The 26,486-nt window shown below is 49.3% G+C and overlaps 10 protein-coding genes across 10 annotated transcripts; 6 read left to right on the top strand and 4 right to left on the bottom strand.

The window, feature by feature from the left end:
* Positions 1-466: 466 nt before the first annotated feature.
* On the top strand, positions 467-1,476 carry BABINDRAFT_10719 (TLC domain-containing protein). The gene has a single exon (XM_019126789.1). The coding sequence runs from the start codon at positions 478-480 to the stop codon at positions 1,408-1,410; it is 933 nt and encodes a 310-aa protein (XP_018987582.1). The 5' UTR covers positions 467-477; the 3' UTR covers positions 1,411-1,476.
* A 113-nt stretch (positions 1,477-1,589) lies between these two features.
* On the top strand, positions 1,590-2,510 carry BABINDRAFT_178621 (riboflavin kinase). The gene has a single exon (XM_019131065.1). It carries the CDS (start codon positions 1,641-1,643, stop codon positions 2,232-2,234), a length of 594 nt encoding a protein of 197 aa, XP_018987581.1. The 5' UTR covers positions 1,590-1,640; the 3' UTR covers positions 2,235-2,510.
* A 694-nt stretch (positions 2,511-3,204) lies between these two features.
* On the bottom strand, positions 3,205-4,356 carry GLE1 (nucleoporin; the record flags this gene model as incomplete). The annotated part of the gene is made up of 1 exon (XM_019131306.1): positions 3,205-4,356. A coding segment is annotated over one exon (1,152 nt), but the record flags the coding sequence as incomplete, so codon positions are not given.
* Positions 4,357-5,089: 733 nt separating this feature from the next.
* BABINDRAFT_158886 (mitochondrial 54S ribosomal protein uL5m) lies at positions 5,090-6,032 on the top strand. The gene has a single exon (XM_019127338.1). It carries the CDS (start codon positions 5,135-5,137, stop codon positions 5,942-5,944), a length of 810 nt encoding a protein of 269 aa, XP_018987579.1. The 5' UTR covers positions 5,090-5,134; the 3' UTR covers positions 5,945-6,032.
* Positions 6,033-6,539: 507 nt separating this feature from the next.
* On the bottom strand, positions 6,540-9,323 carry SEC26 (coatomer subunit beta; the record flags this gene model as incomplete). The annotated part of the gene is made up of 1 exon (XM_019130217.1): positions 6,540-9,323. One exon carries the CDS (start codon positions 9,321-9,323, stop codon positions 6,540-6,542), a length of 2,784 nt encoding a protein of 927 aa, XP_018987578.1.
* Positions 9,324-9,882: 559 nt separating this feature from the next.
* On the bottom strand, positions 9,883-17,423 carry SIN3 (transcriptional regulator). Its single transcript, XM_019126787.1, has 4 exons — positions 17,332-17,423; positions 16,986-17,044; positions 13,015-16,940; positions 9,883-12,280 (listed from the first exon to the last, which is right to left on the bottom strand). The coding sequence occupies exons 1-4, from the start codon at positions 17,406-17,408 to the stop codon at positions 10,226-10,228; spliced, it is 6,117 nt and encodes a 2,038-aa protein (XP_018987577.1). The 5' UTR covers positions 17,409-17,423; the 3' UTR covers positions 9,883-10,225.
* A 246-nt stretch (positions 17,424-17,669) lies between these two features.
* Positions 17,670-18,494, top strand: RPB11 (DNA-directed RNA polymerase II core subunit; the record flags this gene model as incomplete). The annotated part of the gene is made up of 2 exons (XM_019126786.1): positions 17,670-17,680; positions 18,102-18,494. 2 exons carry the CDS (start codon positions 17,670-17,672, stop codon positions 18,409-18,411), a joined length of 321 nt encoding a protein of 106 aa, XP_018987576.1. The 3' UTR covers positions 18,412-18,494.
* On the bottom strand, positions 18,471-20,911 carry CDC5 (polo kinase). The gene has a single exon (XM_019127337.1). It carries the CDS (start codon positions 20,737-20,739, stop codon positions 18,760-18,762), a length of 1,980 nt encoding a protein of 659 aa, XP_018987575.1. The 5' UTR covers positions 20,740-20,911; the 3' UTR covers positions 18,471-18,759.
* Positions 20,912-23,122: 2,211 nt separating this feature from the next.
* On the top strand, positions 23,123-24,368 carry BABINDRAFT_158881 (uncharacterized protein). Its single transcript, XM_019127336.1, has one exon. It carries the CDS (start codon positions 23,281-23,283, stop codon positions 24,301-24,303), a length of 1,023 nt encoding a protein of 340 aa, XP_018987574.1. The 5' UTR covers positions 23,123-23,280; the 3' UTR covers positions 24,304-24,368.
* A 347-nt stretch (positions 24,369-24,715) lies between these two features.
* PRP42 (mRNA splicing protein) lies at positions 24,716-26,472 on the top strand. The gene has a single exon (XM_019127335.1). It carries the CDS (start codon positions 24,793-24,795, stop codon positions 26,287-26,289), a length of 1,497 nt encoding a protein of 498 aa, XP_018987573.1. The 5' UTR covers positions 24,716-24,792; the 3' UTR covers positions 26,290-26,472.
* Positions 26,473-26,486: the final 14 nt, after the last annotated feature.

Below are 26,486 nucleotides of genomic sequence, written 5' to 3'. Positions count from 1 at the left end.
TCGGAACAATGACGAAATATTGGTTGGATCATACGGGAATTAGAGTTTATAAATATTAAACCTGAGTCCATAGTAGATTTATTATACATGGTTGGGATGGAGGTGGAATAAAGGTGGGATGACCACTCTCCGTGACTACCATGTGCTACACGACATTTCCGTTCAAAATGACTTTACAGGATGGTAGCGAATGTGCGAACCAGTAAGATAAACAGCACACCAATAACCTCTATTATTCTGGCAACGCTAGACCTACAACAGCCCTTGGTACGGATCTACTGATCTTATCCTCCCGGTCGTGTCGGGAACATATATCGGGAGCAGCCGCCTGCATGACGCGAGCCCAACTTTTTGTATGTGAAGATTGGTAATAAGGGTGAGGACACTGCCAGGACCCCCTCTATTTTAATAGAACCTATAAACAACGTTCACTACAACCCATACCATTTTCATTCATTTGCTCAGGATTGCTCACAAATGGCGATTGTTGACGATCCCCTTGCTAGCTTGCGTTTGCCGCTAGTAGACCTCCTCCTCACCCCCTTGTGTGGTGGGGTCTTGAAGAACCACATACACGAGGTGGTGCTTGCATTCTTGATTTATCACGGGATCTACCTTATCGCCCGTGTAGTGAGCCCTAAGGTTGCAAAGGGCTATACGAGCTTGAAGTACAAGGACCAGATTGACTATTGCATCCACGTGGTGTCGATGATCCAGTGCGTGGTCATCTTCACGCTCATGACCCCGTTGTTCAACCACCCAGACTTGTCCAAGGATAGAGTTTTTGGTTATGTACCGTACGGTGGGTTGGTTTTATCTTTTGCTTTGGGTTATTTTATTTGGGACGCCCTCATTTCGCTTGCATACGTGAAGTACTTTGGTCCGGGCTTTTTGATACACGGGGTCATTTCGTCACTTGTGTTCGGTGTTGCGTTCCAACCAATGATCGTGTACTACTGTCCGATCTTTTTGTTGTTTGAAGTCTCCACGCCGTTCCTCAACTTAAGATGGTTCGGGAACAAGATCCCAGGCTTGGTCTCGGACAACTTCAAGATGATCAACAACATCATCTTGATCATCTTGTTTTTCTTTGTACGCATTTCCTACGGCCTCTTCCAGGCGTTCAAGTTGTTCACTGACTTCTACCACGCTAGAAACGACGAGAGGTTTATCTGGCAGTTCGCTATGGTTATCGTGGTGGGCAATCTGGGGTTGAATTTGTTGAACTTTTTCTGGTTCAGCAAGATGTTGAAAATTGCCGTCATCACCATCAGGCAAATGATCAACAAGGAAACCAAGACCGACTTGTTGATCGACAATGATAACGACAACGGCGGTGCCCCGATCACTGGCTACAGAACCAACCTGCCTTCCCAGCCGGCTAAGAGAGGAAAGGCCAGAAGTAGCTAATTTTTTTTTGCAAGCCATCTGTAATAGATAAAGAAATGAAAAATAATATTAGTGAATTCAACCGAGTCGCTGAGTAATCCGTGAGTAATATCCTGCATTCATGCTGCACATGCGAGTTCACGAAACTCCCCACTGAAAATTCCGGCTAGCGAAGGTCAGCTCAAACACCTTTCGGCCTTAATACCACCATTAGCCTTCAAATAACCATTATTCCTTCAGATTATATAGATATGTCCACAGTCACAAGAGCTCCAAGAGTGGAAGACGCTCCGATCCCACAATCTCCAGTTTCACCATACCCCATCACCGAAGAGGCGGAGGTCGTCGCCGGGTTTGGCAGAGGATCCGCCGAGTTGGGAATTCCAACGGCCAATTTGCCTATTGACCAGTTGCCGTTGCTTAATGCCCAAATCGACAGGACCGGGGTGTACTTCGGCTGGTGCGTTCTCAGGGCGCACCCGAAAGAGGCCGAGGCACAGATCAAAACCAGATCCGATGGCAAAACCGAGGTGGAGTACAACTTTGGCAATCAGTTATCTAGCGATGGGGCTTCTGGAATTATCTTGCCGATGGTGGCATCGATCGGCTGGAATCCGTTCTACAACAACAAGGAAAAGGCCGTGGAGTTGCACGTCATGCACAAGTTTGATCACAGTTTCTACGGTGCCGTCATCAGATTCAACATTTTGGGCTACATCAGGCCGGAATTGAACTACACAACCAAGGAGGCCTTGATAAAGGATATCCACACAGATATTGAGATCGCGTTGGAGACCCTTGCCACGCCCGAGTACACCGCAATGCAGCGCACTTTGCTTGATTAAAAGATAGGGATGAATGTGGAGAGGTATAAAGGAATTGAGGGATAGTGACAGAGTCAAGCAAACTCGGATGAGTGTAATACATTGAATAGAACTATGTCAGAGACTGTAGATTCTTGGAATTTTTGGGGTGATGAGACAGGCTTATGTCTGTATCGAATATAACATCATTTGGGGAGATATGGGCTCAATCCACGCCAATTTACAGTCTCTTGATAGCTAATATTGTTTAAAAGGTGCTTCATAACAATCTTTCACGCAGTTAATATTCATTTCAACCGCTTTTAATGTCCATCATATTGAAGGATAGGAGTTGGTGCTGAAGGTACACGGACCTTCGGGGTCATGACTTTAATGTATACACATCAGCCTAAAAAAACATAGCCATTCTACGTAGTCATATAGATATGCACCATTGAGAAGTGATATTTCTTTGCCAATAAGCACTTTATCCATTTTTTTTGCAGATGCAGCAAGACCATTTAAACTGAGACTTATATAGATTAGCGAATGGGTGTATATCGGTATTTGAAGCCATAAAAGCGTGCCATCCTTCCTCAATACCGATGCATTTGATTTATCTAACGTATCTTATAGTTATCGATACTGGGAGTTTTCAGTCCAACAGATACCTTATCTTCCTATTCCCGCAATTTGTGAGTGGCCTCCTGTCCTTTATGTGTAATAGTTCCATGTCTCTTTCCCTATTCATGTCACCTCCCGATGTGACAAAAGCTGTCACTGTGGACCATCAACATATATGATTACCGGTGACTGAAAAAATAGTCTACTTCATACATTCATCAAAATAATAAGGGGTTAGGGGTGGCTGGCACAAGGCTAGTTTCATGATGTCACTGGTGATAAGGATACAGCTTTATAGATTAAGCCGCTGAAGGAAAGAATCTCGTAATCACTGCTGTAGCTTGAGTGAGTGCTACACACGTTCACAATATTGCTCTCGCTAGCGTTCCATCGGCTTGAAGCTCTCCACTCGCCCACTGTTCGCCCAGGCCTCACCCACGATACGCAACCTAGCTGCACCCGCAAATTCCCTCTCTCTTGCCCGCAACGTCCACTCGTCCCACATCAACTGCAACAACTTCTGGCCCTGGCGCCCGTACGCCTTCAAAAACTCCTCCGCGGCAGCGTCCCACCAGTTTGACGCAGCCAAGTAGTGTACATTTGCCAACAAGTCCGCCGGCATGTTCAATATCCGTGCCATCATGGTCCAGCCCAACGCCATTGGGTACGGGAATACACCTTGCGGCTGGTTCGGCTGTAATTGCAAGCGCGTCAAGACCGCAAACACTGTGAAAATCCCCCCAATGCGTTCATTGTACTGGGTCTCTTCCTCCCACTTCCCTGCGGATGAGCGTTTCCATGCCATCCGCAAGCGCCCTTCCTCGGTGTCCACGGCACATGTATACCCGATCACTAACGGGCACTTTTTCACGAACCGTGCCAAGAGGTAGTGCCTTAGCTCCGGAAACATCACTGTCAAGTTGAGTGCGAGCTTCGACAATGGCACGGCGCGATCCGGCGCCGTCACCACCTCGGTCCCCGCCTGCACCACAATCGCCTTGGCGATGTAGTTCAAAATCCACTTGAACGCAAGTTCGTTCGCCTGCTTGGCTTGCGACACAGCCGTGGTCACCACTTCGGTAATGGCGGCCAACTGTGTCAAACTGTTGTTGAGTTGCCCGAATTTGGGATTGATCTGGCGCCGCAACTTGTAACATGCAGACTTCAACTCTTTATTGGCAAGAAGCGGCTCCACGATATCCAGCTTTATTTCTGCAATCGTCTTTTTGTATGCGAGGAAGTCTTTCTCCACCATCGTGAAGTTTGTGATGCCCTTCCCGGTTTTCTTAGCCTCCGCTTCTGCGATGGCTGCCTCCTTGATCTTTTCGGCTGCCTGCTTAGCCTTCGCAGTAGCGTCTGCCTTTGCCTTTGCCTCTGCTTCTTCTTTGTCCTTTTGCGCCTTGAGCTTGGCTTCCGCCTCTCTTTGCTTCACTTCAATAGCGAGCTTCTTCTGGCGCTCCTCCTCTTCCTTCTTCTCGCGTTCCTCCTCCTCGCGCTTCTTCCGCGCAGCCTCCTCGAGGTGACGCTGCTTCTCTTCCTTCTGCTTGCGTATCTCCTCCAGGATCTGGAACTTGCGCTCGGCTTCCGCAGCCACAATCCGCATCGAGAGGTCGGCCATCGTGCTGAAGCTCTGGCGGATGGCGGAGAGCATCGATTCGCTCTCCGCATGGCGGCGTGACTGCTGATGGTCTGCATGCGCACGGAGCGCTTCTGACTCGCTGTGGATATCCGTGAGGATCCGTGTACGGTGGCTTGTGCTAAGGTCCGCAAACGTATCGTGGACGCTCTCCACATTTGTGGGCTCCATCTCGAGGGTATAGATGGGCTGTTTTCCAACCACCACGTTCTGGGTGGCCTGCAAGAACTTGTTTCGGATGTCAACGTCCTCCAAGAGTTGAGCCAATTCGTCTACCACGGAATACCCGCTGCATTCGGGCATGCTTGGGCTCAAGGGACCGTCCACAGGTAAGTCCTGGGGGCTCACGGGTTCATATTCATCGATTTCCAGGTCCGATTCCCACGTCTCGGGAGCTGCAAAAACGGGCATTGTGGTGGTTGTAGGATCTTGTGTGAAGGACTACGGAAAGCACACCTATATAGCCCATATAAGCATAGAAACTTTTTTCCTGCATACAGTCGATTTCCGGGTAACTTGCCTTGTGGTGAAAAATTCACCTTCACTACAGGCTAAGTCAAGCTTGACCTTACGATACAGTGACGTTATGTTTAGTACAACAGTTCCCTCATCCATTATGTCTACTGTTTTCATTCGAGGCTTTGCTACATCGGGTACTGCCCTCGGCAGAACTGGCTGCAGCATGGTCCAGCCTATCCACCACACAGTCAAGATCAACAAGCGTCTCTTGTCGCCAAACTACCCAGAGTTGAAGTTGGCCAAGCACGACATCAGAAACACCGCGTTCAAGCCGGCACACACCTCCCAGGACAGACTCCAGGACCACTATACAGCCACACTCGAGTCTGATTTGTTGTTGATCAACTACACGCACAACCAGCAGAGACAAGAGGGTCTCAAGACCAGGGAATGGGATGGGTCCTCGCCATACCACATCAACCGTCCGGTGAGACCACCTAGAGGGAGACTTGTGCAAACCAAGGACATCAAGCCAAGAACCTGGAAGAATGTGCCACAGTTGGAGCTGATTGCCATCAACTGTTTTGTTAAAGAAGCCAAGGCCCAGTCGCACTTGGTTATCGCCGCGCACCTCCAGTTGCAACAGATCACCAACTCCAAAGTGCAACGTGTCTTCACTAAGTCTAACGTTCCGCAGTGGGGGATCAGAAAGGGTATGCCAATTGGTGCCAAGGCCGAGATCTTCGGTGCCGATGCCCATACCTTTGTCACCACTCTCAATGAGTTAGTCTTGCCAAGAATCAGAAACTTCCAGGGGATAACCAACAAGAGTGGTGACCGCAGTGGGAACATTACCTTTGGGTTGACCCCAGAGGACGTCAAACTCTTCCCAGAACTTGAGAACAACGCTGAGCAGTGGGCCAAGACCTTCGGCATCCACATCACTTTCCGTACCACCGCCCAGACCGATGCTGAGGCGAGAATTTTGTTGAGTGGGTTGGGGTTCCCATTCTACGGTGAGGAGAAGAACTAAATGGTTAGCCGAGTAGGCTCTGCTGCAAAGAGCAGAAAGGTCATGTATATACAATAAATCATGTTAATTAAAGTTGAGTAGTTTGCTAAATAGCGTAAATGCAACAGTGTAGTTTTCCGTTATAAGAAAAGGAACTTTCCAAGATAAGGTAAGAATGAATATTAACTTGTGAAAGAGGTACGAAACGGGAATTGTTGTATCTTCCATAATAACATCCACACCGTCAACGGAAGCAAAAGTAGAGCTGTGTTGGTCTTGTCTTCTCGAAAAATTTAACACACTTCAAATCGTTGGAACATTTGACGATTACGGAAGAAGTTTTTGCGAACTGTCCCTAGAGCTCAGTTCTCCATTTGCTGTGCCTTTGTATATTCTCCGCTCATAGCTCAACTATTCCATTGTTTCCATAATACATCGCGAATCTCTTGGTGGGACTAGGGCTCTCGCTCAATTTTCAAACCCCAGCTTGTATCCAACTGTACCTAGCGCCATGGTATTCAGATACGTCATCCTTTACATGATAAACCTTATACCGTCGCTTCTACTGCTTCAGTCGCAACAGTCTCACATCTAAACAATATAATAATCAATTCATCTAAACAACGTTGATCTTCGGTTTGTTGGCCTTTCTGGAGATTGACGCGATTCTGTCGCCCATAGACAACGCTAAGCCTTGGCCCTTGGATCTAATCCGGACGTGCCCGACAATCGGCCCATCGGCCTTCTTTTCAATACACAAGTTCGCTAACGCGTCTTCGCCAAAGGACGAACGCGCATACAAGTTGGCAGACAAGAACTGACACTCACCGACAACGGCACCCGGGGTTAAGCACGCCATGTTGGTGCCGGCCATCAAGGAGTCAAGGTACTCGTGCAACGACGCCATGCTGGACTTGATGGTAATCTTGTTCTCCCACTCGAACTCGTTCCACATCGTGCGGAAAGCGTTCTCTGTGCATGTGGCCGGCTTGATGTAGTCCATGATATCCACATGGACGTCGTTCAAGATGACAGTGGTTGCCTCGTTCGCATGCTGCCCATCGTAGATGATGTTCCCGAAAATGACACCGGTGTCAGCGGAGGTCACCTTGACGGTGGCCTGCACACGGTGGAAGCCGTGCGGGCCGACGTTCAGGGTGGTTGGCTTATCAACAACCTTCAAGTCACCCAACGTGGCAAACTCCACTGTGAGGTTGCGCAACGTAGCGGTGGTCTGGTTCACGATCAACACGTCCAACACCACGTCGAACTGGTGCACCTTGACATACGCCTCGGCGTAGACCGGGTCTGAGAACCCGGTCAACTGCACGAGCTTGCTCAAGCGCGAGGATAAATCCTCAGCGGCATCAGCGGCGACGATCTCTTCGGTGGCAGCGGCGGTAACCTCGAACTGCCTGAAGACAATCGCATCGTCGACCTGTGCAGCGTTCTGGTGCAACGCTTCGGCACGCGCATGTGCCTTCTTGGCCTCCGCCGCCTCGACCTGCGCACGGAACGCCTGCTTGGTGTCCTCCAAGAACACGGTCTCCACAAACTTTGCGTTCGTTTCTTCGGTAAGGAAGCGGATACCTGCGAGAATCCGCTCAGCCGAGTCTTCATCGATCTTCTTGGCAACGTAGCTGGACTCGCCTACACGCAAGATCGACACCATGATCAACATCGCTTCGGCCTTCAATGCATTGAGTACGGCCGCGTTTGCAGTGCTCGCCTGGAAGCGTAACACCAACTTGACCAACGTCGAGGCAAGCACCGCGGCGGTGTAGAAGTCGCCCTTGAGGATGAGCGCGCGGAGTGCTGGCACGGCGGTCTCACGCTTCGTTTCCACCGTCAACGCATTCTCCGACGCGTACGTGCCGTCTGGCAAGACGACCGGGCCAGAACTTTCGGTTTTAACCTCTTCGGTCTCACCTTTGACTTTCTTTTCACTGGCAAGGATCGGGATCTCGCCAATGGCCGCGCGGATGTGGCGCCAGGCGGCCTGAATGTCCTTCTCGTCCAAGCAGTACTCGCCGAAAATCCAGAGCGTGCTGCGGTAAACTTTGCCGCTGGTGACACCGCACGATGCGCGGATCAACTTGTGGATGATGTCTGAGCGCAAGGCCGGGAACTTCTCAACCACTTCCTTGACAAACGTGATGATGTCGCTGGCGGCGGTGGTGTTTAACTCGCCCATGAACTCTAAGAGGAGGTCGACGACATCCGCGGCGACCTCGCCGAACTGGATCGCGCACTGGTGGATGGCGCCGATCAAGACCTGGCGGTACTCACCGGTGTCCTCGTCGCTGGAGGCCACCGTTTTCTGTAACTCCTTCTTGAGCAACTTGACCACGTCGTCAACGTTGCGCGCGGACACCAACTTCATTACAATGTCGAGCGCCTTGCGGCGCACACCGACGTCCGGCGCAGAAAGCACACGCAAGATGTCCAACGCGGCGTCGTCCAACACGCCTGCGTTGCGCGCGCGCAACTCGTCCACCTGCTCCAACGTGATCAACTTGACGGTGTTGTCGGACTCCTTGATGGCCAACGAGATGAGGTTGCGCGCGGCAGTCGCGGTGTCAACGGTGCTGGACGACAAACCGGTCAAGACGGTGCTGGCGTCGTAAACGACGGCGTGGGAGGCGGACTCCAATAACGCGTGGATGATCTGCACGTAGGTCGCGCGCAAGGCTGGCGCGCGCGGCGCGTCCGTCTTGATAAAGTCGACGATAGCCAATTGCAACGCCGCATCGAGCGCGGCCAAGCGCTGGAGATTCTGTTGGACAAAACCCAACGCCTTTTCGCGGTCAAGATCCCCGAGACACACAAACGCATTGCGCTTGCACGTGGCATCGGTTTCCTCCGTAAGGAACACCTCAATGAGCTCGTCGGCATCCGGCAACAAGTGCTCGGACACCTGGTAGATGGCGTAGACCGCAAAGACCGCGTTCTTGCGCACGTACAGGTGGCGGTGGTCGAGACATGCGCGTACATGTGGCACCAATGGTTCCAAGAGGTCCGGCTGCTTGAGCTTCGCGAGGAAGCGCAAAGTGTTTCCGCGGATGTACTCGTTGGGGTGCGCGAGATCATGTTGGATGGCGTTGCACACGAGGATCATCTCCTGTTTGAGCTTGCCGTCAGCGCCGGTCTTCGGCACGATCTCCCAGTAGAAGTAAAGCAACTTCTTCAACTCCTTGCTTTTGGACGGCATCACGTAGCGAATGATGTGCATCAACAAGTCCGGCATGAGGTCACCGTTGAGCATCGTCACGAGGATGCGCTTCATCGTGTGGATCTTGTCTGCGTCGCTGCCCTTCTCGAGGAGCGTACGGAACTCCTGGACGGAGGGTTTGGCGGCCGGGTTTGGCTCGAACACGAGGGTGTAGGTTGGCTGCGACATTGTCTTGGGGAGAGTGTCATAGATAGGCAGGCATTTGGGCGCGTTTTGCTTAAATGTTGTTGCCAGCGAGGCGGGCGGGGCTTCAAACCGAGGAGGGCGCGGCCAGAGCGGACGCAGGAGCGCGAGCGCAAGCAGCGTGCGTAATAATTAGCCATAGGGGGGTGCAATGAGCGACGGTTAGAAGCAACCCCGAATTCTTATTAGATATTTGCATTTAAAGACCATGTTTGGGCTTTTCAGTCCGTCGCCATTATCGTTTGTGTTACCGGACATACTACAGCAATATGGCGCCACAAGGAGACGCCTACGCCGATACTGGTCAATCAAAGAACATGTAACGATTGCCGCTAAAGCGAGAGCTGGGCATCTATCCGATATATAACAAGTATCGAGTGACTAGATTGTAGAAATCGAGACATTGTTGTGGTCGAAGCCGTGCACGTTCCACTAGCAACGGGCAATGGTTATATGGATTAAACGAATGTATTGATCCCGGGGGATATGGATAGCCCAGATACAACCAGGAATCCTGTTTATAAAGAATATGGGACAATATATCGCTTGCAACACTTACAAAATGCTCTTACCGGTCTCATTAACAACTCAAGTTTTAGCGTGTGCATGCTTACCTACGCCGTGGGTTGTCTGGCCTCTCCACTAACCGTTTCATCCATCGGCAGACCTAAACATGGTTTTATTGCAAAACGTTCATTTCAACCCCACATCTCACTTAAATAGAGACGACAAGGCAATATATGCATGATTATTTATTGGAAAGGCCGCGACCTTTCAACTGAGGCTGCAGGGTTCTATCTAGATTCATCACTATCGATGTATGCCCGTTGAAGAGCCGTATATCCGAGGATAACTCTCTGTTCTAACAGGTAAAACTTGACTTCGTGCTACGTACCCACTCTCGCATATAGGACCAGTAGATTCTCAAAACACTCAATATCCAGTCGCGAAACCCTGCTCAGCCAGTCCACACGCAGCTCACCACCCGAACTCCGATCCAAATCCTTCGTGTACCCGTTCATCCACACACACAAGTCACCATCGCACCACCGTGACAGCTCAAAACTCGCAATTTCCGCATCCTTCCGCCTATGCTCGTCGTAGTATGCCTCTGGAAGGTTTCCTACGCTCCGTAATAGCACTCTGGTGCTGTCGACTGCGTCAAGCTTTACCAAGCTGAGTCTGTCAAAGTAAGCGACAAACACACACCGCTTGATTGCTGCGGCATCGGCTGCGACGGATCCCAAACGTCCGATTCCAACTTGTACATCCGGAAGTAAGGCGTTGTAGACGGCGAGAACTTGCTCTAGGAAAGCAGAATGAATCCCGGAAAAGACCGCAAGAGCCAGTCCCTGGGCAATAGCCTGGTCTTTAAGAGCCAATCGACCCTGCACTGTGGTCTCTGTCACGCTATTCACAAGATTGAGCAAGCTCAAAAAGTCTGAATCCTTTGCAGCGATATGGGTTCGAATACACACTTGAGTGGTGTCTACGAGAAAGAAGAACTTTTCGCGCTCGGTTAACGTCTCCTCAGCCGTCACCAAAAATGCCACGATTTTCAACACCTCAATAGCGGACATTGGCAGTGCCGCCATCGCCTGCGCTAGCATCGCGTACAAGCGGAAATTTTGCTTATTCAACGGAAAAATCACGAGGCGATAGCCCATGGGGGTCAACTGGAAGGTTTCATCCACACAGCCCATGTAGAAAATAAACTTCATGGCTTCCACCACCTGCTGTGACGCCATGCCTTGTTTCTGGACCTCCGGGAGAACCAGCTCCGCAGGAAACACGGCAAGACAACGGAGAAGTGCCACCACGCAGTCGTCCTGGTCTGTGACATCGTTCTCCAACGACAATGTCTGGTATATGGCCTTGGTGAAGAGACAGAAGTAGCTGAGGTTCAACTGGCAGCTACGTGAAAGGAGGTTCGCCCGGGAATGTATCTGCTCGAGGCTTGTGGCAAGGAGCGTGTCATTTGTGGGATGATCATAGATACCTAGGTCGATGATGCACCTTATGTCGGGGTACACGAACAGGTCTAATGAGGCACTATCCACTGCGCTGGGTGAGTAGATAACTATTTTGTTGCGCGGTTCGGTGTACTTATGGAGCTGTGAAGCCGATGAACAGACTAAGAATGGGAGCGGAAGTCGGTGGGCTTTGTATGCCTGCCCCAAGAGACTCTTGAGGTTAGCCACATACCGGCGTGGACACGCAATTACCGCCGTCCCGCACGTGGTGAAGCGGGGACTGAGAAACTGTGTGAGAATTTGGATCGAATCGACCAATATATTGGCGCTGGGGTTCTCCAAAAACGTCACACTTACACCGTTGTACGAGGCTGGAACAGTGGAAGTGTCTATCTGTAGGCCCCAAGGCACCTCTGACAGGAGAGAAAATGGCTGCTGGTCCAGTATTGTGACAGCAGCGGCAATCTTGAAGTGAAAGGACAGGGAATAATAGGCCAAAACTGCGAGAAGGAGCTTATTCTCGCCGGGGGAGGCGTTCACGTCAAGCAACACAAGATCGCTGGGGCGGATATCTTTTAAGATGAACGCGTAAAAATGCTCGAGCGAAACTGTGATTAAATGATGTCGGTATGAACCAGGTCGCATGAACCGTACGCTGAGGTCGACCATGGCAGAGTTTATTCGTTCGTTAAACGTGGCAACGTATCTGGCAGACCCATTGACTACGCAGATGATCCGCCGCGGGTAGCTATCAAGCTGGTGGAAGAAGACACTGAGACTGAAAAGTGTTGCACCGGTGATAAAATTGAGATCATTCTCCTCCACCGCTGCTAGTAGGGAGTGCTCATGTTTGAGGATTTCGTCGAACTGTTCCATCACTGGGAGCGGGGTGAGAGAAAGAGAGCAGAAGCAGAAGTCGTTTATATAGAGGTTCGCGAAATGGGGGTAAATTCGCGGAAGTTTCCAACCCTGTTTCGTAGGGTTGGGGAATTCTGGTGGGAAGCAGCAAGGTGTAAAAATATGAGACTGATAAAGGAAGGAAGAAACTGATACCGGTAAATGTGTTGGCTCAAAATTCCCATAGGCCCTGACCAGAGAATTGGGAGGCCTATGATTTCCTTCTATGCCGTGGATTGGTAACTAATCCGGGTTATATCGGAAACAGAGTATATGGCTTATATCATAGAAAATTGTTAAATTATTGTAAATTATTTAATTGACTGAACCTAAACATGAGACAGCACAGAGCTACATGGGAAATTAATTCCTCCATGTATTATAGAATTCGTGTGCTAGGAAGTTAACCGTGTATGTTGGAATTGGTATTTCAGAAATAAACAAAGCATTATATGAAAAAGGGATAATTGTTTAAAAGATCAAAGTTGGGTGTCGGGTTCACATACCTGAGCACACCAGTATCGTTTCATCTAACTTCAAAAGCCACAACACGAGTCCACCGAGATGATACAATCGGCATTCGAACGTAGCCAAGCTACGGTCATTCTGATCAAATGAAATAGAAAGATATCAAACATCTATGTATTAGCAAAGTCGAAGCACCTTGCAAGCCAAACCACGTATTCTGTAAAAAGTTCCAACCAGCTCGCAGATCCCGTCAAACCCCTTCCTATTTGTTACACACTTTTAAAACATAATATATAAAATACAAAATCTGTCTACTATACATGTGGCTACTCCATCACAACGTCTTCGTCCTTCGCTGCCCCGATTGGAGTCTCAGCCATCCCGGCCTCAATCTCATCCTTCGGTTCCGGCCCAGGCTTCGCCTCAGGCTTTACCTCGGGCTTTGCTTCAGGCTTCGGCTTCGGCTCCCCGTTTGGCTCCACCATCGATTCATTCACCGTATCGTCGTTCGTATCATCAGCTTCCTCCTTTACCTTCGCTCCTTGGTACAGGGCCCACGCTGCAGTGCCACCGCTCACCAACGCGTCAAAGCGGCCGTCCATGTTCCCGAGTCTGTCCTTCACGAGCTTTGCCAACTTTGCCACCTTCTCGTCCCCTTCCACCTTCGCCTCCGGCTCGGTGTACACGGTGTTTCTGGTGAACAGGTCCGACGAGCCCTCCTCAAAGAACAATCGGAAAGTGTTCTGGCACACCTTGACGCGCATATTGGAGCTAGACTGTCCCGCAACGTCTTCGTCCTCGTCCTCGTCCAACGCAGGCTTGTGGAACGGCAACGCTAACGAATCAGCGTCAATTCCTTCTGTTGGATGTGCCATGCTGTAAGTCGTGACATAGTAGCTGTACTTCTGGTCGTCAAGTGCGGTCTCCGCGACCGTGAGATCGTCGAGCGCAACGAACTGCATGCTCACGGAGCTGTCCGTCTGGGTGTATGCGATCTTGAACATGTTTTCGTCCGGACCCATCAACGAACGCACCTGCAAGCGGTAAATGATCTGCTTCTTTGCGGTGGTGCGGACCTGCTGACGGTCATTCTCAAACAACACCGTCATCTCTGCTGTTTTGGTGTCAGTGATGATTGTGTGGATGTGCTTCACGAGCCCCTGCACCACCTTGTCGACGGTGTAAAGCTTGTACGCACGGTTGCGGTAGCCCTGGCGCAAAGCCTCCTCAAACCATTGGTGCTCGAGCTCGCCCTCGATGAGACGCTCGGAAAGGGCCAATACCTGTGCGTAACAGTCGTTTCCGTTGATACTGATGCCCATGTCCTCCATCTGATGCGACAACAAGTCAAGGTCCTTCGCGAACTGAACGTCAGTACGCGCGCGGATCTCCGCACCCACCGCCGCGTCCATCGCCTTGAGTTCCTCAAGGCGCTCGTACAACACTCGGAGGTGGCGGAAGAACACGTAGACCGTTGTGTTACAGAAGAAGTTGAACGTGTGGCGTGGCGTCGGCGCGGGGTCCGCGACATCACGGAGCGTGTCCACAGCCACACGGATCCACAGCTCGCCCGCCTTTTCGGCGGATTCTGACTCAGGGGTGGCTGAACGAGTTTTATTCTTCTTGAGAATTTCGCGAAGGGAGGTGGAGACCGAAGAGATGGAGCGCTTTTGGGGCTTACTCGATTCGTCGATAGGCGACTCGATAGGTTCGCTGGTAGGCTTTTCACCGGCACGAGAGGCCTCGCGTCTCGCGCTAGGGATAGCTTCACCGTTCGCGGCTTTACTTCCAGCTATGCCTCCGGCAAAGAACACCTCCAAAAATTCCTCGATAAACGCCTCTACCCGCTCCTTATCCCCGGCTGAATACTGCGAGTTCCGCAAAAACACCAACGCCAACCGCTTCACATCCGCTAATACCCCAGCATCCCCAAACACGTACCGTAACTGCTCCTGCGGCTTCGGTGCTAACGGATTCAACTTCTTATTCGCCTGTTCAACCTTGATGGTGCTCAACTCGCTCAAGAGCTGCTTTGTGGTCAAGAGTTTCTTGTCTGTCTGCTTGAAGGTCAAGCCGGAGTGGTCCAACGATTTGTAGAACACTTTCTGCTCCATCTCGCGCCAAACCTTGTTCCATTCTCTATGGGCTCGCTTCCACTCCTCATCCTTCTGCTTTAAACGCCTTAAAACCACTGGGACAGCGATCGCAGGATTCTCATGCAACGCATCGATCACTTCGAAACCTTTTTCCTTTCCGTAGATCTTACGTACCACCTTTTTGTAGATGGTGATGGACGTGTGGCCCAACCCCGGCGGCAACTTGAAGTTGGCCTTCTCCTCGGGTGTCATGTTAGCGATGCGATTCGCAATCGTTTCCAACGTCTGGATTGAGCGGAGGTTCGACTCCATGTAGAAGTCGTACTCATGGCGCTCCTCCTCGATCCGGAACAAGATCTCTTCGTACTGGTTCTTACGGTGAGCGACAAACCCTGAGTCCTCAGACGCCCACGTCGGATGTCCAACCCACTCGTCGTTCAACACCTCCCAGCACATCTCGTCGCGCCCGGAACATGGCATGTACGTCTCGGCCTTGGGTAACTTGCGGTAGCTCGGGCCACAGGCCTTGCAAAGAGAGAGTTCGAGCTGGTGCTTCTTGAATGCAATATTCTCAATGTGTTGTGGCTGCCCATCGTAGCCCACAAACATCTTGAACCACTCGTACAACTCCTTGTGGAACCCAATAAAGCCTTCCGCACGCTCTACTAACGTGTCGCGGTCGATAATGTCCTGTGAGTAGAGGTTTAACATCTTGAGGAACTCATTGTACGTCTGCTTGTTGCCCATAGTCTTCTTAACCTTGTCAAAGAAACCAATCTCCTCCAGGAGCGACGATGCCTTCGAGCCCGCAGCAACCGGCTCAGGCACCCCTGGTAACAAGCTGGGCGACGCCGGCTCCTTCGCCTTCTTTGGTGCTAATGTGCCACGCACGTCCGACGTCTGTACCTCTGTCTCATAGATATGTGCAACCAGACCCTTCTTCTTGCGATCCTTCGCACCCGGTGGCGCTGGTTGGAAATTGCCCACTGGCGGTAACTGCGGCTGTGGCGGCGCGTAGTACTCCATCCCCGGTTGGAGCATCGGTGGCGGCGCGCCATTCGCGCTGGTGTCCGGGAGGAACTGCTTGAAGTCGTCCAACAAGTCCGGCGCCGACTGGAACAAGAGCGTCACGTGCTGGTACACCTCACCAATAGGTTTTTGCTCACGCTGGTACGTCTGCAAAATCTCGAGAAACTGCTTGTAGATGTCCGGTTGGTTGGCAAAGCGTGTCTTGATCTTGTTGACGTACGTGATGGCGTGGTTAAACTCAACCGGGCCACTGCTGACGCCGGGAGCGGGAGGCATGCCGAACGCATCGCGTGGGAAACCGTGCGCGTCGTCACGTACGTAGTGGGGCGCATCATCGCGTGGTGCGGGAGGAAACCCGTGTGGTGGCTGTGGCTGTGCTTCATCGGGGCGAGGTGGATAGCCATGCGGTTGCGGCTGCGGCTGCGGTGGGGCGTCACCTGGACGAGGTCCCGGCGGATAGCCATGTGGCGGTTGTGGCTGCGGCGGCGCGCTGTGCTCCTGGAAGTACGGTTCCATCTGCTGCTGCTGCGCGGCAGTGGGGATGATCGGCTGCTCGCCCATAGGTGTCCCGTCCTGGCTGTTGATGAGCGCAGTACCATACGGCGTGGTGACCTTGATCGGACTGCGGTCCTCCGGGTCGTTGTGGCACTCGATACGGTAGCCTGGAGGAAGGAACGTGTTGAATCCCTGGATCAAGCTGGGGTGTCCACGGAAGAGCTTGATCACGCGGTCAATCACGCCCGGTGTGTCCAACACTTGTGACTTGAACTCTTTCATCGTGTCCAAGAACTTGTTGTAGATGTCCGGCTGGTCGTTGTACTGGATCTTCACGTTGTCCAAGTACGTGAGCGCGTCCTTGACGTTTAATGTACGGTAGCTCAAGTGCGAGCCGCCCGGTGACGATGGACGGCGGCGCGCGTTCGCAATGTCCTGCAATGACGCTGAAGACTGTGCTGCGCCTGCGAGGGGAGGTTGTGGTTGGGAGTGTGAGACTGGCGGTGACGGCTGTGGCTCCGGCTTGGGCTGGTGGATGTTTGGGCCCTCGTTAAGCGGCGGGATGTTGAATCTCTGCTGCATGTGTGAAGGCTGCGACTTTCCAAAGCTTGGGAGCGAAGGCAACGCGTAGAAGTGGGGAGGTCCTAAAGGTTAGTATCAGACTAGCGAGAAAGGGTGAGAGTACTTACTGTTTTCCAAGCTTGCTGGTGGAGGCAACACTGGTGGCTGGTCATGCTGTTGCTGGCGGCTAAACGGATGTTAGTATAGCTTCAAAGGATACGAGAATAGGTGGTCGAAAGTGGCTCGGTGAATACTAGATTGATTCGTTGAGTAGCAAATACGACAATCGCAAGCGCAACTAGACACGAATAATCACCCATCTGGGCGCCCTGATGATTAATTTTGATATTTCATATAGGGGCCATCAAATCGACTCTATATGTGAAACATCAAGCCATTCAGGTGTGCCCTTCACTTCCAACAAATTCGGGAATCCCATTCGCATGGTTTTATCAGTAAAAAAAGTAAACATACTAAGACTGGATGTTTGGTCTGTTCACCTCAGCAGGAGGTTGTGGCGGCTGACTGCGCCATTCGTTACTGCCCGACATAATTCGGCGGAGTGATCGTTATTGATGGAGGGGGGAAGAGAGGCGGGGAAAGCTGGCTGTTTGGAAGCAACAAGTATGACAGGCACGTAAGGATCAATCTCAGTGATGTGACGTGATGTACTTGGGCTCTGGAGCAGTGGGCTAACGTGTGAATATAACAGTAATCCGAAGAGACAGTAGTATTGTGTGAAGCCCGCTAAGAGTGTAAAAATGGGCTCTAGAATCGGAACAGGTTTAGCAGATAAAAGAGGTTCACCCTCCATGAAGGACATGTAGGTAGGGTAACGTACCCGCAATGTTAGCCGGCCCCGAGACGTGAAAATTCAAACTCGGTTCTATTGGACATCCTGCAGTTAGTGAAATAACTTCCGCGTTTGGCCTACGCGTTAATGCAGGATATATGCAACAAGATATTTGCGGCAGGATACCATAATGGGTCGTGGACAGACCAGTGAAAGGTAGTGCTCCTACCAGCATGACTTTGCCAGCCGTCGTATATTAGTTCATGCCGTGGAGGATGATAACACCTACCGTAGCGACCACTCAACCCAAGTATGAACGCCCCAGATAGATTTGAACTTTTCATCTTACCGGATGGTGTGGATAAGTGAGTATAGTCCCCGACCTCCAGGTAGTATCGAAGATAGCCTGGAGGCTTTACAATATCTTCTCAACGTTGTACTAACTATCCAGGTTAACGGTCACTCCAGACCCAAAGGTGCCTAATGCTGCCATCATCAAATTCGAAAGGGAAGATCATACCTTGGGGAACTTGTTGAGAGCTCAGTTGTTGAAGGATGACAAGGTAATGTTCGCTGCCTACAAGATCGAACATCCGTTGTTCGCCAACTTTGTCATGAGAATCCAGACCGAAGAAGGCTACACTCCTAAGGAGGCCTTGAGAAATGCCTGTGAAACTTTGATCAGTACTATCGACAACTTGAAGCAAAGATTCAACCACGAATACTCGCTTCACCAGGTTCAGAGAGACACTGGTATTTAAAGCAATAAACCTACCGCCCAAAACACCTGGTTGCGCCTCTCACCTCTAGGTAACTCGCCCTTGTATACTAATTAATATCATCCATTTGTAACATGTCCCGTAGAACTAGCTGGAATTTTACAACCCACTGTGTTTTTATGAACCAGGTGCTATGCAGAAGTTTTTATCAGAATATATAGAGGAAGGGCAAACAAGTATGACGTGCGAAAGGCGAGAAACGAAATGAAGGAAAAGGTATTTTAATGAGTAAGACAAGTGCTTCAGGGAAGTAAGTGCGAAAAGAAGTAATGGCAATGGGGGAATCGTTAAGAGTACAGCATGAAGTAAAGGCAGGAAGATGGGAGCAATCTACTCTCTAAAGGCCTTTCTCTTGATGGCGTCTTTAACAACCATGATCTTCTCCAAACACTCAGGAACCTCTTCGCGCGAAAAGTTCCCCTGCTTTAAGATCAAGATCAACGGGCAGGTCTCGATCCCACGGTTCGGCGAGACGTGGGTAATCACGGTCCCTGCCTTGGAAATGCAGAATTTGTGGTGGTCCTTGAAGTTAAACTGGAAACTGCCGTCAGTGAGCTCAAACATGATGTACTCGTTTGTTCGGGTGTAGCGTCTTAAAAAAACGGTCTCCTTCCGCTCCTCGTTATCGGAAACTTTGGAGAGGTTGCTATTCATGTATTTCGCAAAAAAATCAACAATATCAAGCTGCTTTCTAGACTCGGACGGAGGATTAACGGACGAGTTTTCAATCGCAATCCACCCCTCGTTCTTATTGAGAATTAACTCCAAGAACTTATCGCTATTGTGGAACTTCAACACCGTGTTTTCATCGTTAAACAAGACACCAATATCATTGGTGCTCAATTGGTATGAGAATCCGTATTTGTTCGAATAGTCGACCCATTTGCTGACAAGCACAGGCTTTTCACAGGTTGGCAACTCGAAGCTGCCGAGCCTGTCGTCTCTGAGATGCTCGATCTTGCGCATGTTCTGGTAGGTGTCGAAACAATTTTGGTCCAAATCCTTGGTAGTGGCGATGTACGTGTTGAAAACTCTTCTCGGCTTGCCCACCTGCTTCGGGTCTACCTCCTTGTACTTATATTTGGTATCACCCGGCGACAAGGATTGCGGCAACAACGCCTTCGGCTTTTCCGACTCCAAGTCCGACTTCAAAATCTGTACCGGTGCCTTGTTTGACGGACTGTAGATGCCAGCATTGGCCTTCACATGGTTGAAGTTGACCGAAGCCTGCTGTCTGGAGATGCTGTCAACGTTTCTTGGCTTTCCAACCAACGTTTCCGGGGTAATCGTGCTCGGAATCGGACCCTTGAACCAGTCGTACTGCAAAATCTCGTCAATGGTAGGGCGGTGCAAGGGGTTTAAGCTTAATAAGTCCTTGATTAAGGCCTTCGCTTCGGGCGAAACCTCCTTATCCGGTGGGAAGGCAAAGTCGATGTTCTTGATGCGCTCGTAAATCACCTGAACGTCTCTGGATTGGAAGGGTGGTTTCCCGACGAGTAAAGCGTACATCATCACACCGATAGCCCAGATGTCAACCTCGAAACTGTGTCCGGTAGTCTTACCCCCAAGTACCTCTGGGGCGATGTAGTTTGGCGTCCCACAGATGGTGTACTTTCTGGAGTCACCAGCTGGCAACACAGAGGCCAAGCCAAAATCACCGATCTTTAAGTTCATGTTTGGATCGAAGAAGATATTCCCCAACTTCAAATCTCTGTGGATGACCCGTCTACCGTGTAAGTACTTGATAGCACCGACAACCTGGGTCATGAAGAAACGGGTTTCCGGCTCGGTCAACACCTTACGGGTCTTCAACAACTCCATTAATGACTGATGCGGGCAGATCTCTAACAATATGTAAACATTGACGTCGTCCTCGAAACAGTCGATGAAGTTGACAATGTTTGGATGTTTCAAAGACTTGTGGATCTTGATCTCCGATAACAATTTTGTTTTAGTCTTTTCGTTCTTGATCGAGGCCTTGGCGACCGTCTTGGCGGCAAAGATCTGTCCCGACGAGTCCTTCATCTGAAAACAACGGGCGAAACCACCCTCACCTAAAAACAAGCCTCTCTGATAATCTCTCCCGTTCCGGGTACGGACAATGGAGGGTGGAGTCTTGCACAAACTTGACAACTTTTCTTTCTTCTTTGGTTTTTCCTTGGCTTCGGCACCGTCACGCACACGGCGGGTAGCAGTGGCAGCAGCAGCATGGGCGGGAGAAGCGAGAGACTTCACCGGGGTGGTCGCAAGTCGGGCATTCAATTGGCCATTGTTCAATGGCTGTAAGGGTTGGGTACGGTAGGAGGCCATTGTGAAAGAGCCGGCGACGAAATGGAAGGAACTTGCTAGGGCGGTTAATGGGAGAAGGCCGGAGGGAGATAGATGGAGATGGCTACGGTTGAGATATATTCCATGTAAGGGTACAAATAAGCTTGCTCGTTTGTTTACTTATTATTTTTTTCCAAAAGGAAAACAAAAGAGGGGGACAGGTATACCTTTTATCTAAATAGATGAAGTAGAGGTCTGTAATTCCGGTAGGTGTAATTTTTCCTGTGTAGTTCGAATGCCTATTTACTCTTTTCCCTTTGCGGTAGCACAGCGATGGGATTACAAACATGCCCCCACGTGACCATTACCTAAAGAAGAAGTTTGCGCTACGGCTGCGGTTTTGTGTGTGTAGCAGGTGGTGCACGCACGTCCTCATATGGCTATTGTTTTGGTTTGACTCGTTTAGGGACTTCAAATCACCTGCATTTGCCAGCAAAACCAAGTGTGGTCCTGCCTACGTGGTTTGGAATGCGGTAATTGCCTACGTGGGGCGTACGTCCTCTAATCTTAAATGAAACTGTTTAGGCTATGAACGACGTCATGTTTTTGTTTTGTTGCGGTATGCCGAAAATCCCCCAAAAACGGACGTATTAGTTAAATGCTACAAGTATGCAATTTATGATTTATTATTTAGCCATATAGAGTTTACTAAAAGTATTTTTTTTTCACTACCATTGTTAAACACCTGTGTGCAGTTCAAGTTTGGTACAAGTGTCCTGGCGTTGAATACTCTGATGCTCCGTGGTACGGATCTGAAGACCAGATCATATTGCGTAAAATGGAGCCCCATCAGCGTTGTTCGCGGTCCGTGTAATCTGCGGATTGGCAGCTGCGCACAAAGAGCGTGCGTTGCTCCCATTTGGTCGATTTGTTTACATCTAGACGTGAAATTGGCTAGCAGTGGGGTGTGTTTATATATACGTTCTGCGCCCGTTATCGTTTTTGGGTGCTACAGTAGGAAATAACGGGGGGAGGCCGAATTTCAGCCTTAACGTTTATGCATTTTCATACCAGTGGGTTAAAAGACAATTAGGGGTAGTGTCTCAGTACATAGACATCACTCTTGTCTGGTGATTAGCCGATCTTTAGCCGTTTAAATCGTATTGTTGCACGGAGGGTTGAAGCCTGCATTTCGATAAATCGATGTATCGCGCAATATCATTGCAACGGGTAAAATTGTCATTGCATTCTAGGGGCTTGTTTCGTGAGGCTTTTAGACCATACCTCCAATTGCTAAGATGGCAATAGAAGTGGTATTAGAGGATCTGTTTCGGCGATTTCCTCGGTTTGTTGGCTGTAACGGCCAGTTGCATGGTTACGCCTCTTACGCATCGAACAATAGTATCAAACTAGCAATACTCCCCGGATCAGGCTAGATACTCATAACTATCTAGCTGTCAGCGAAAGTAGTAACATTTGGGTAAATCTCTATGACCAGTGTATCAAAAGTTTTCATTAGCAATATATCTTTTGGTTGAATAGTGTTCTGGCCGCAAGACGCGTGCCAGTTCTAGGAGCAGAGAATTACGCGTGCTAATTTTACGCGCCTTAGCCAGGGTTGAACCCCAGAAACCCGTACAAGCCCCCATCCGTAGATAGCCGTACGTTACTCTAACAAAACCTTGTTTGAGATTGTTTCCTTATAGGGAAAAAGATAGACTGCTGCCACCACAGTAAATATTAGACATCCCCAGTGAGTGCACTTACCCGGAAGGCAGTGTCTAGGCCAAATCTGGCGTTACTTATACTGACGCCAATCGCTTTTTTAAACAGCCAAATCATCAGTAGATATTCCATCCAGAGTTAAAGGTTCCCGTATGAGTTAATTATATGAAAATACGCTCTTCACATGGCCAAGAACGTTTAATCGAAGAACGATCAGCAAGACTACGTATTTGTAATGTGTACCCTAATTTGTCAGAGGGAACCTCCTTATCACGCGCGCTAGATTTTTTCTAAATGCTTCACAGGGGTGGCCCTGTGCATACCCCATACAGCCTGTAAATAAGTTCCTGGCATCAAAACGGACAATCCCAATGCCACTTCATAAATAGAGGTCGGGGGTGGAATCTTATTTAAATAGTATTAAGTTTTACTAGAATTCAGGTATATAACTTTGAGTATTAACAAACCCTATAGCTCTAACGCCTCTAGTAAGCTTTGTACATGGTTCATATATGAAGCAGGAACCCTCAAGCCGTCTTCTGGACGCGTCGCGTTAGTGTTTAGGCGAAGAGATTTTTCGTGCAGGAGCCTTACATATTTCATGCGTAACTATCCCTAGTAACACATCTTCTATGTAATTATGCGCCTCTTCATGTAGCTCTGGTGGATTAATCAGTGCTTTTGTTGGTTCGGAATAGAAGAAATATGCAAGAGTGAGATTTTTTGACGCATCCACGCTGACCAGAAGCCCCCTGAGAGAACCCGTTTGTCGATGGGAAATAATCGTACCCTGGCCCTTTAATATATATCATCCAAGGAGCATCTACTTTATTGTCTTCCGTTCTCTTTCAACAAAGAATGAACCCAGCTAGTCTTCAACGGTATTTGTTAACCGCCCTGATGGCGCTCTTCACAACTAAGAGTGTTACCGCTATCACTACTACTTCCACTGTGTCAACAAGCTCTAGTCACTCTAGTTCCAACTCTAAGGTGGCATCCACCACCTCTTCTCTATCTACGACTGCTACTTCATCCACCACTTCCACTACCTCAACTATTTCATCCACCACCTCAACCATTTCGTCCACTGCTTCAGCTAAATCGTCCACTATTACTTCTACTACAACTCTAGCCACAAGCAGCCAGCTCGTTGCGACAAATGTGAAAAACTTACCAAAATTAGCTGAAGTCCTGTCCAGTAGCTACACGTCGGTTGTGCAATCGATCCCGACATTGCACAACCCATACATCTACAATGACTCTGGTCACCAAAACGGGTACACATTCATCGTTGCGGGGAGTCTTGTTGGTGCCCTTATCGCATTCTATATGTTAGCTCACGTTTGGTTGTACTTCAGAAGCCGAAAGAGAATCCAGAACGAAGAGAACGGGGATTTTTGGAACGACGACGTGTACGGAAAGTACGACCCAGAATTGTTTGGCACCGCGTCGTATGATACTTCTACAGAGAAAGGGGCTACCTACAGCGACGTTACTCCCCGTGGCGGTTCTATCGACAGACTACGCGGCAGGTATGATGATTCAGCCCTCTCTTTGACGCTAAATGGCAGCAGCAGCGACTTGCTGACAGACTTATATCAAGGAAGGTCTTACCGCAATGCTTTGAACCACAAGCCAAGCAGATCATCCATGTTTATTTCTCCACTAGATCAGTACATGAATTTTGCGGCAATGTCCAATAATTGCAACCTTGATTCCGGTTCCTCGTCTCTCATTGGTCTGTCGTTTGCGTCCCAAGCGCCGAGTCTATCCAATTACAGTTCCAGGCCATTACTTGGTTCACAAGTACTGCTACCTTCGGAGACAAAGAGAATCAGGCCTCCAAGCCAATGCCTTGATGATCTTTTATCCACCAAATGAGAGGTATTGCGCATTTCTGCATATAGATTATACTCTGTACATTATACTCATAAACTGTACCTTTAACTCATGGGCAAGCCTTCTGTAGACGTAAGATAAGCTGAAGCATGTTAGAATGGCACAATTCCTTAGACCAAGGTGTGCACTATAAGAAAATATACGCGTTTCGCTTTCACCACTACAGAGTTTTCGCCTCTATTCCATATATGATAATGTAATACCTTTAAAAAAAAATTTTTTAAAAAATGGGTAACTAATTCGTACTCTCTCCGTCATTTATGCTAGATAACATTCGAGAAACAGTATGCAAGCTTACGGATATGTCCACGTGACCAGGATGCCATTTTTCTCAAAAAATATTTGCGTGCCACAGACCAATTTATCTTCATACATTTAACCTTCGAGACAAACCATCAGTTTGTTGGCAATTAATTCCTTCCCGAGAGTATCATATTAAGGTCCAACTAAACTCAGACCTCGATACATACCATGACCAATGATGTCCCAGACACCAAATGGGCAGAGATCTCCTTGTCTCTACTCAAAGATCCCGACAACTTCAGCAAATGGGAGAGCTTGATCAAAGCATCCGAAGCAATCAATGGCGGTATATGCAAAAGCTCCTCCGCGGTCGATAAGAAGCTTTTCCGCAGCGCATTTGACCAATTCTTGTTAAAGTTTCCGCTTTTGCACCAGTACTGGATCAACTACGCCACCTGGGAGTTCAAGCTAGGCCACACAGACCTTGCTGAAAAGGTGTACTCGAGGGCGTTGCAGTTTTCTCCGTACTCCATCGAGATTTGGATCAGCTACTTGAAATTTAGAATAACGGTGGACCCCGACTACGACTCCACTAGAGCACTTTTTGAGAAAGCGCGGGTGAAGATCGGTTACCACTACTTCGGACACGAATTTTATGACTTGTACTTGGAGGTTTTGCAGTCATTCGATAAACGCAATGAGTGGGTGTGGTTATTGCGAAGAGTCATCGAGCTTCCTCTCTACCACTACGGGAAGTACTTCAAGGAGTTCTTCAAATTGATCGAAAACATACCGAACGACCCGGAAATCGCGCTCTTGCTCATCCCCCAGAGTCAATTACTGAAGTTTAACTTGGAAAATACGCACGAAACCAGCGCAAAGTTGAAGAAAACCTTCACCGATGTGTACATTTCCACCCAGTACGAGGTTTTTGAGATGTGGCGATATGAGCGAGCGATCAAAAGGCACTACTTCCATGTAACATACGTGTCAACGACCGAACTAGAAAGCTGGGAGCTTTACTTAAACTATATGGAGTTGAAGGCCGATCCACACCGCACCGCGCTCACATACGAACGCTGCTTGATTGCCACCGCGTTATACGAAAAGTTCTGGCTCAAATACGCTTACTACCAACTAAGCTTGGATCAGGTAGAGACAGCCAAGGAGTTGCTACGCAAGGGGATCTACTTTACACCAATGTCTAACGTTGCCCTAAAGTTGAAGTTGGTGGAGTTTGAGATCTGCCAGGGAAATTACCTCAGAGCAAGGGATATTATACTTCTGAATATGCGAATGGCACCAGAGCTGCTTCCGCTATACGTCGCCTTACTCAATGTAGAGCTGCTATTGAAGCCTGACGAAGCCCACTTGCTCGAACTAGTCCTGAACAAGGTCAACGGAGACGGATTTGATGTTTTGTTCGAGGAATTAATGTCCTATGACGTGAAATATCAAACCATGGAAGCGTTCTTCGCAAAGTACAAAGATACCAAGACGTCGATCCGCTTCTGGAAAAGCTACTTGCTATTCCAGATTCGCAACCAGGCTGTACATGGCATCAAAAACACCACTATCTTGGAGCTTATGCGCCAAGCCTTGGTGAAAGTGGAGGGAAAGACGGATAGGAATATGTTGATCAAGCTTTGGCGCGACTACTTACTTGAAAATAGTGGTTTGGATGAATACTACAAGTCTGAGTTAGATGTGTTTATTCAAGAATGATAGAATGGTCATTAGGAGACATCGGTTATATTGGCTGGGTTTTTGTTACTGGATACGGACCTCTAGTTTGGGAACGCTAAGTGGATTGACTGTCTCTGATAACTGTCCAAACGGGATAGCGTAGATTTGGTGGAAATTCAGGTTTTCACTTTTCATTATAAACACACATTTGTTGTCTCGGTCATCCGTTTGTAGAA

This window comes from Babjeviella inositovora (genome assembly GCF_001661335.1).
Source record: "Babjeviella inositovora NRRL Y-12698 unplaced genomic scaffold BABINscaffold_1, whole genome shotgun sequence".
NCBI classification, from domain to species: Eukaryota; Fungi; Ascomycota; class Pichiomycetes; order Serinales; genus Babjeviella; species Babjeviella inositovora.
Note: the sequence above shows the minus strand (reverse complement) of the source record. Positions and strands in the feature narration are given on the sequence as shown.

Excerpts from the sequence above, each read along its gene's own strand:
- BABINDRAFT_158886 (XM_019127338.1), top strand. The coding sequence starts at position 5,135 with ATGGTCCAGCCTATCCACCACACAGTCAAGATCAACAAGCGTCTCTTG.
- PRP42 (XM_019127335.1), top strand. The coding sequence starts at position 24,793 with ATGACCAATGATGTCCCAGACACCAAATGGGCAGAGATCTCCTTGTCT.
- BABINDRAFT_178621 (XM_019131065.1), top strand. The coding sequence starts at position 1,641 with ATGTCCACAGTCACAAGAGCTCCAAGAGTGGAAGACGCTCCGATCCCA.
- CDC5 (XM_019127337.1), bottom strand. The coding sequence starts at position 20,739 with ATGGCCTCCTACCGTACCCAACCCTTACAGCCATTGAACAATGGCCAA.
- BABINDRAFT_10719 (XM_019126789.1), top strand. The coding sequence starts at position 478 with ATGGCGATTGTTGACGATCCCCTTGCTAGCTTGCGTTTGCCGCTAGTA.
- BABINDRAFT_158881 (XM_019127336.1), top strand. The coding sequence starts at position 23,281 with ATGAACCCAGCTAGTCTTCAACGGTATTTGTTAACCGCCCTGATGGCG.
- SIN3 (XM_019126787.1), bottom strand. The coding sequence starts at position 17,408 with ATGTCGGGCAGTAACGAATGGCGCAGTCAGCCGCCACAACCTCCTGCT. Across the intron at positions 17,045-17,331 it reads AGACCAAACATCCAGTCTTA|CCGCCAGCAACAGCATGACC; the intron begins GTATGTTTACTT and ends ACATCCGTTTAG. Across the intron at positions 12,281-13,014 it reads CAGCGAAGGACGAAGACGTT|GGTTGGAAACTTCCGCGAAT; the intron begins GTGATGGAGTAG and ends CCTACGAAACAG.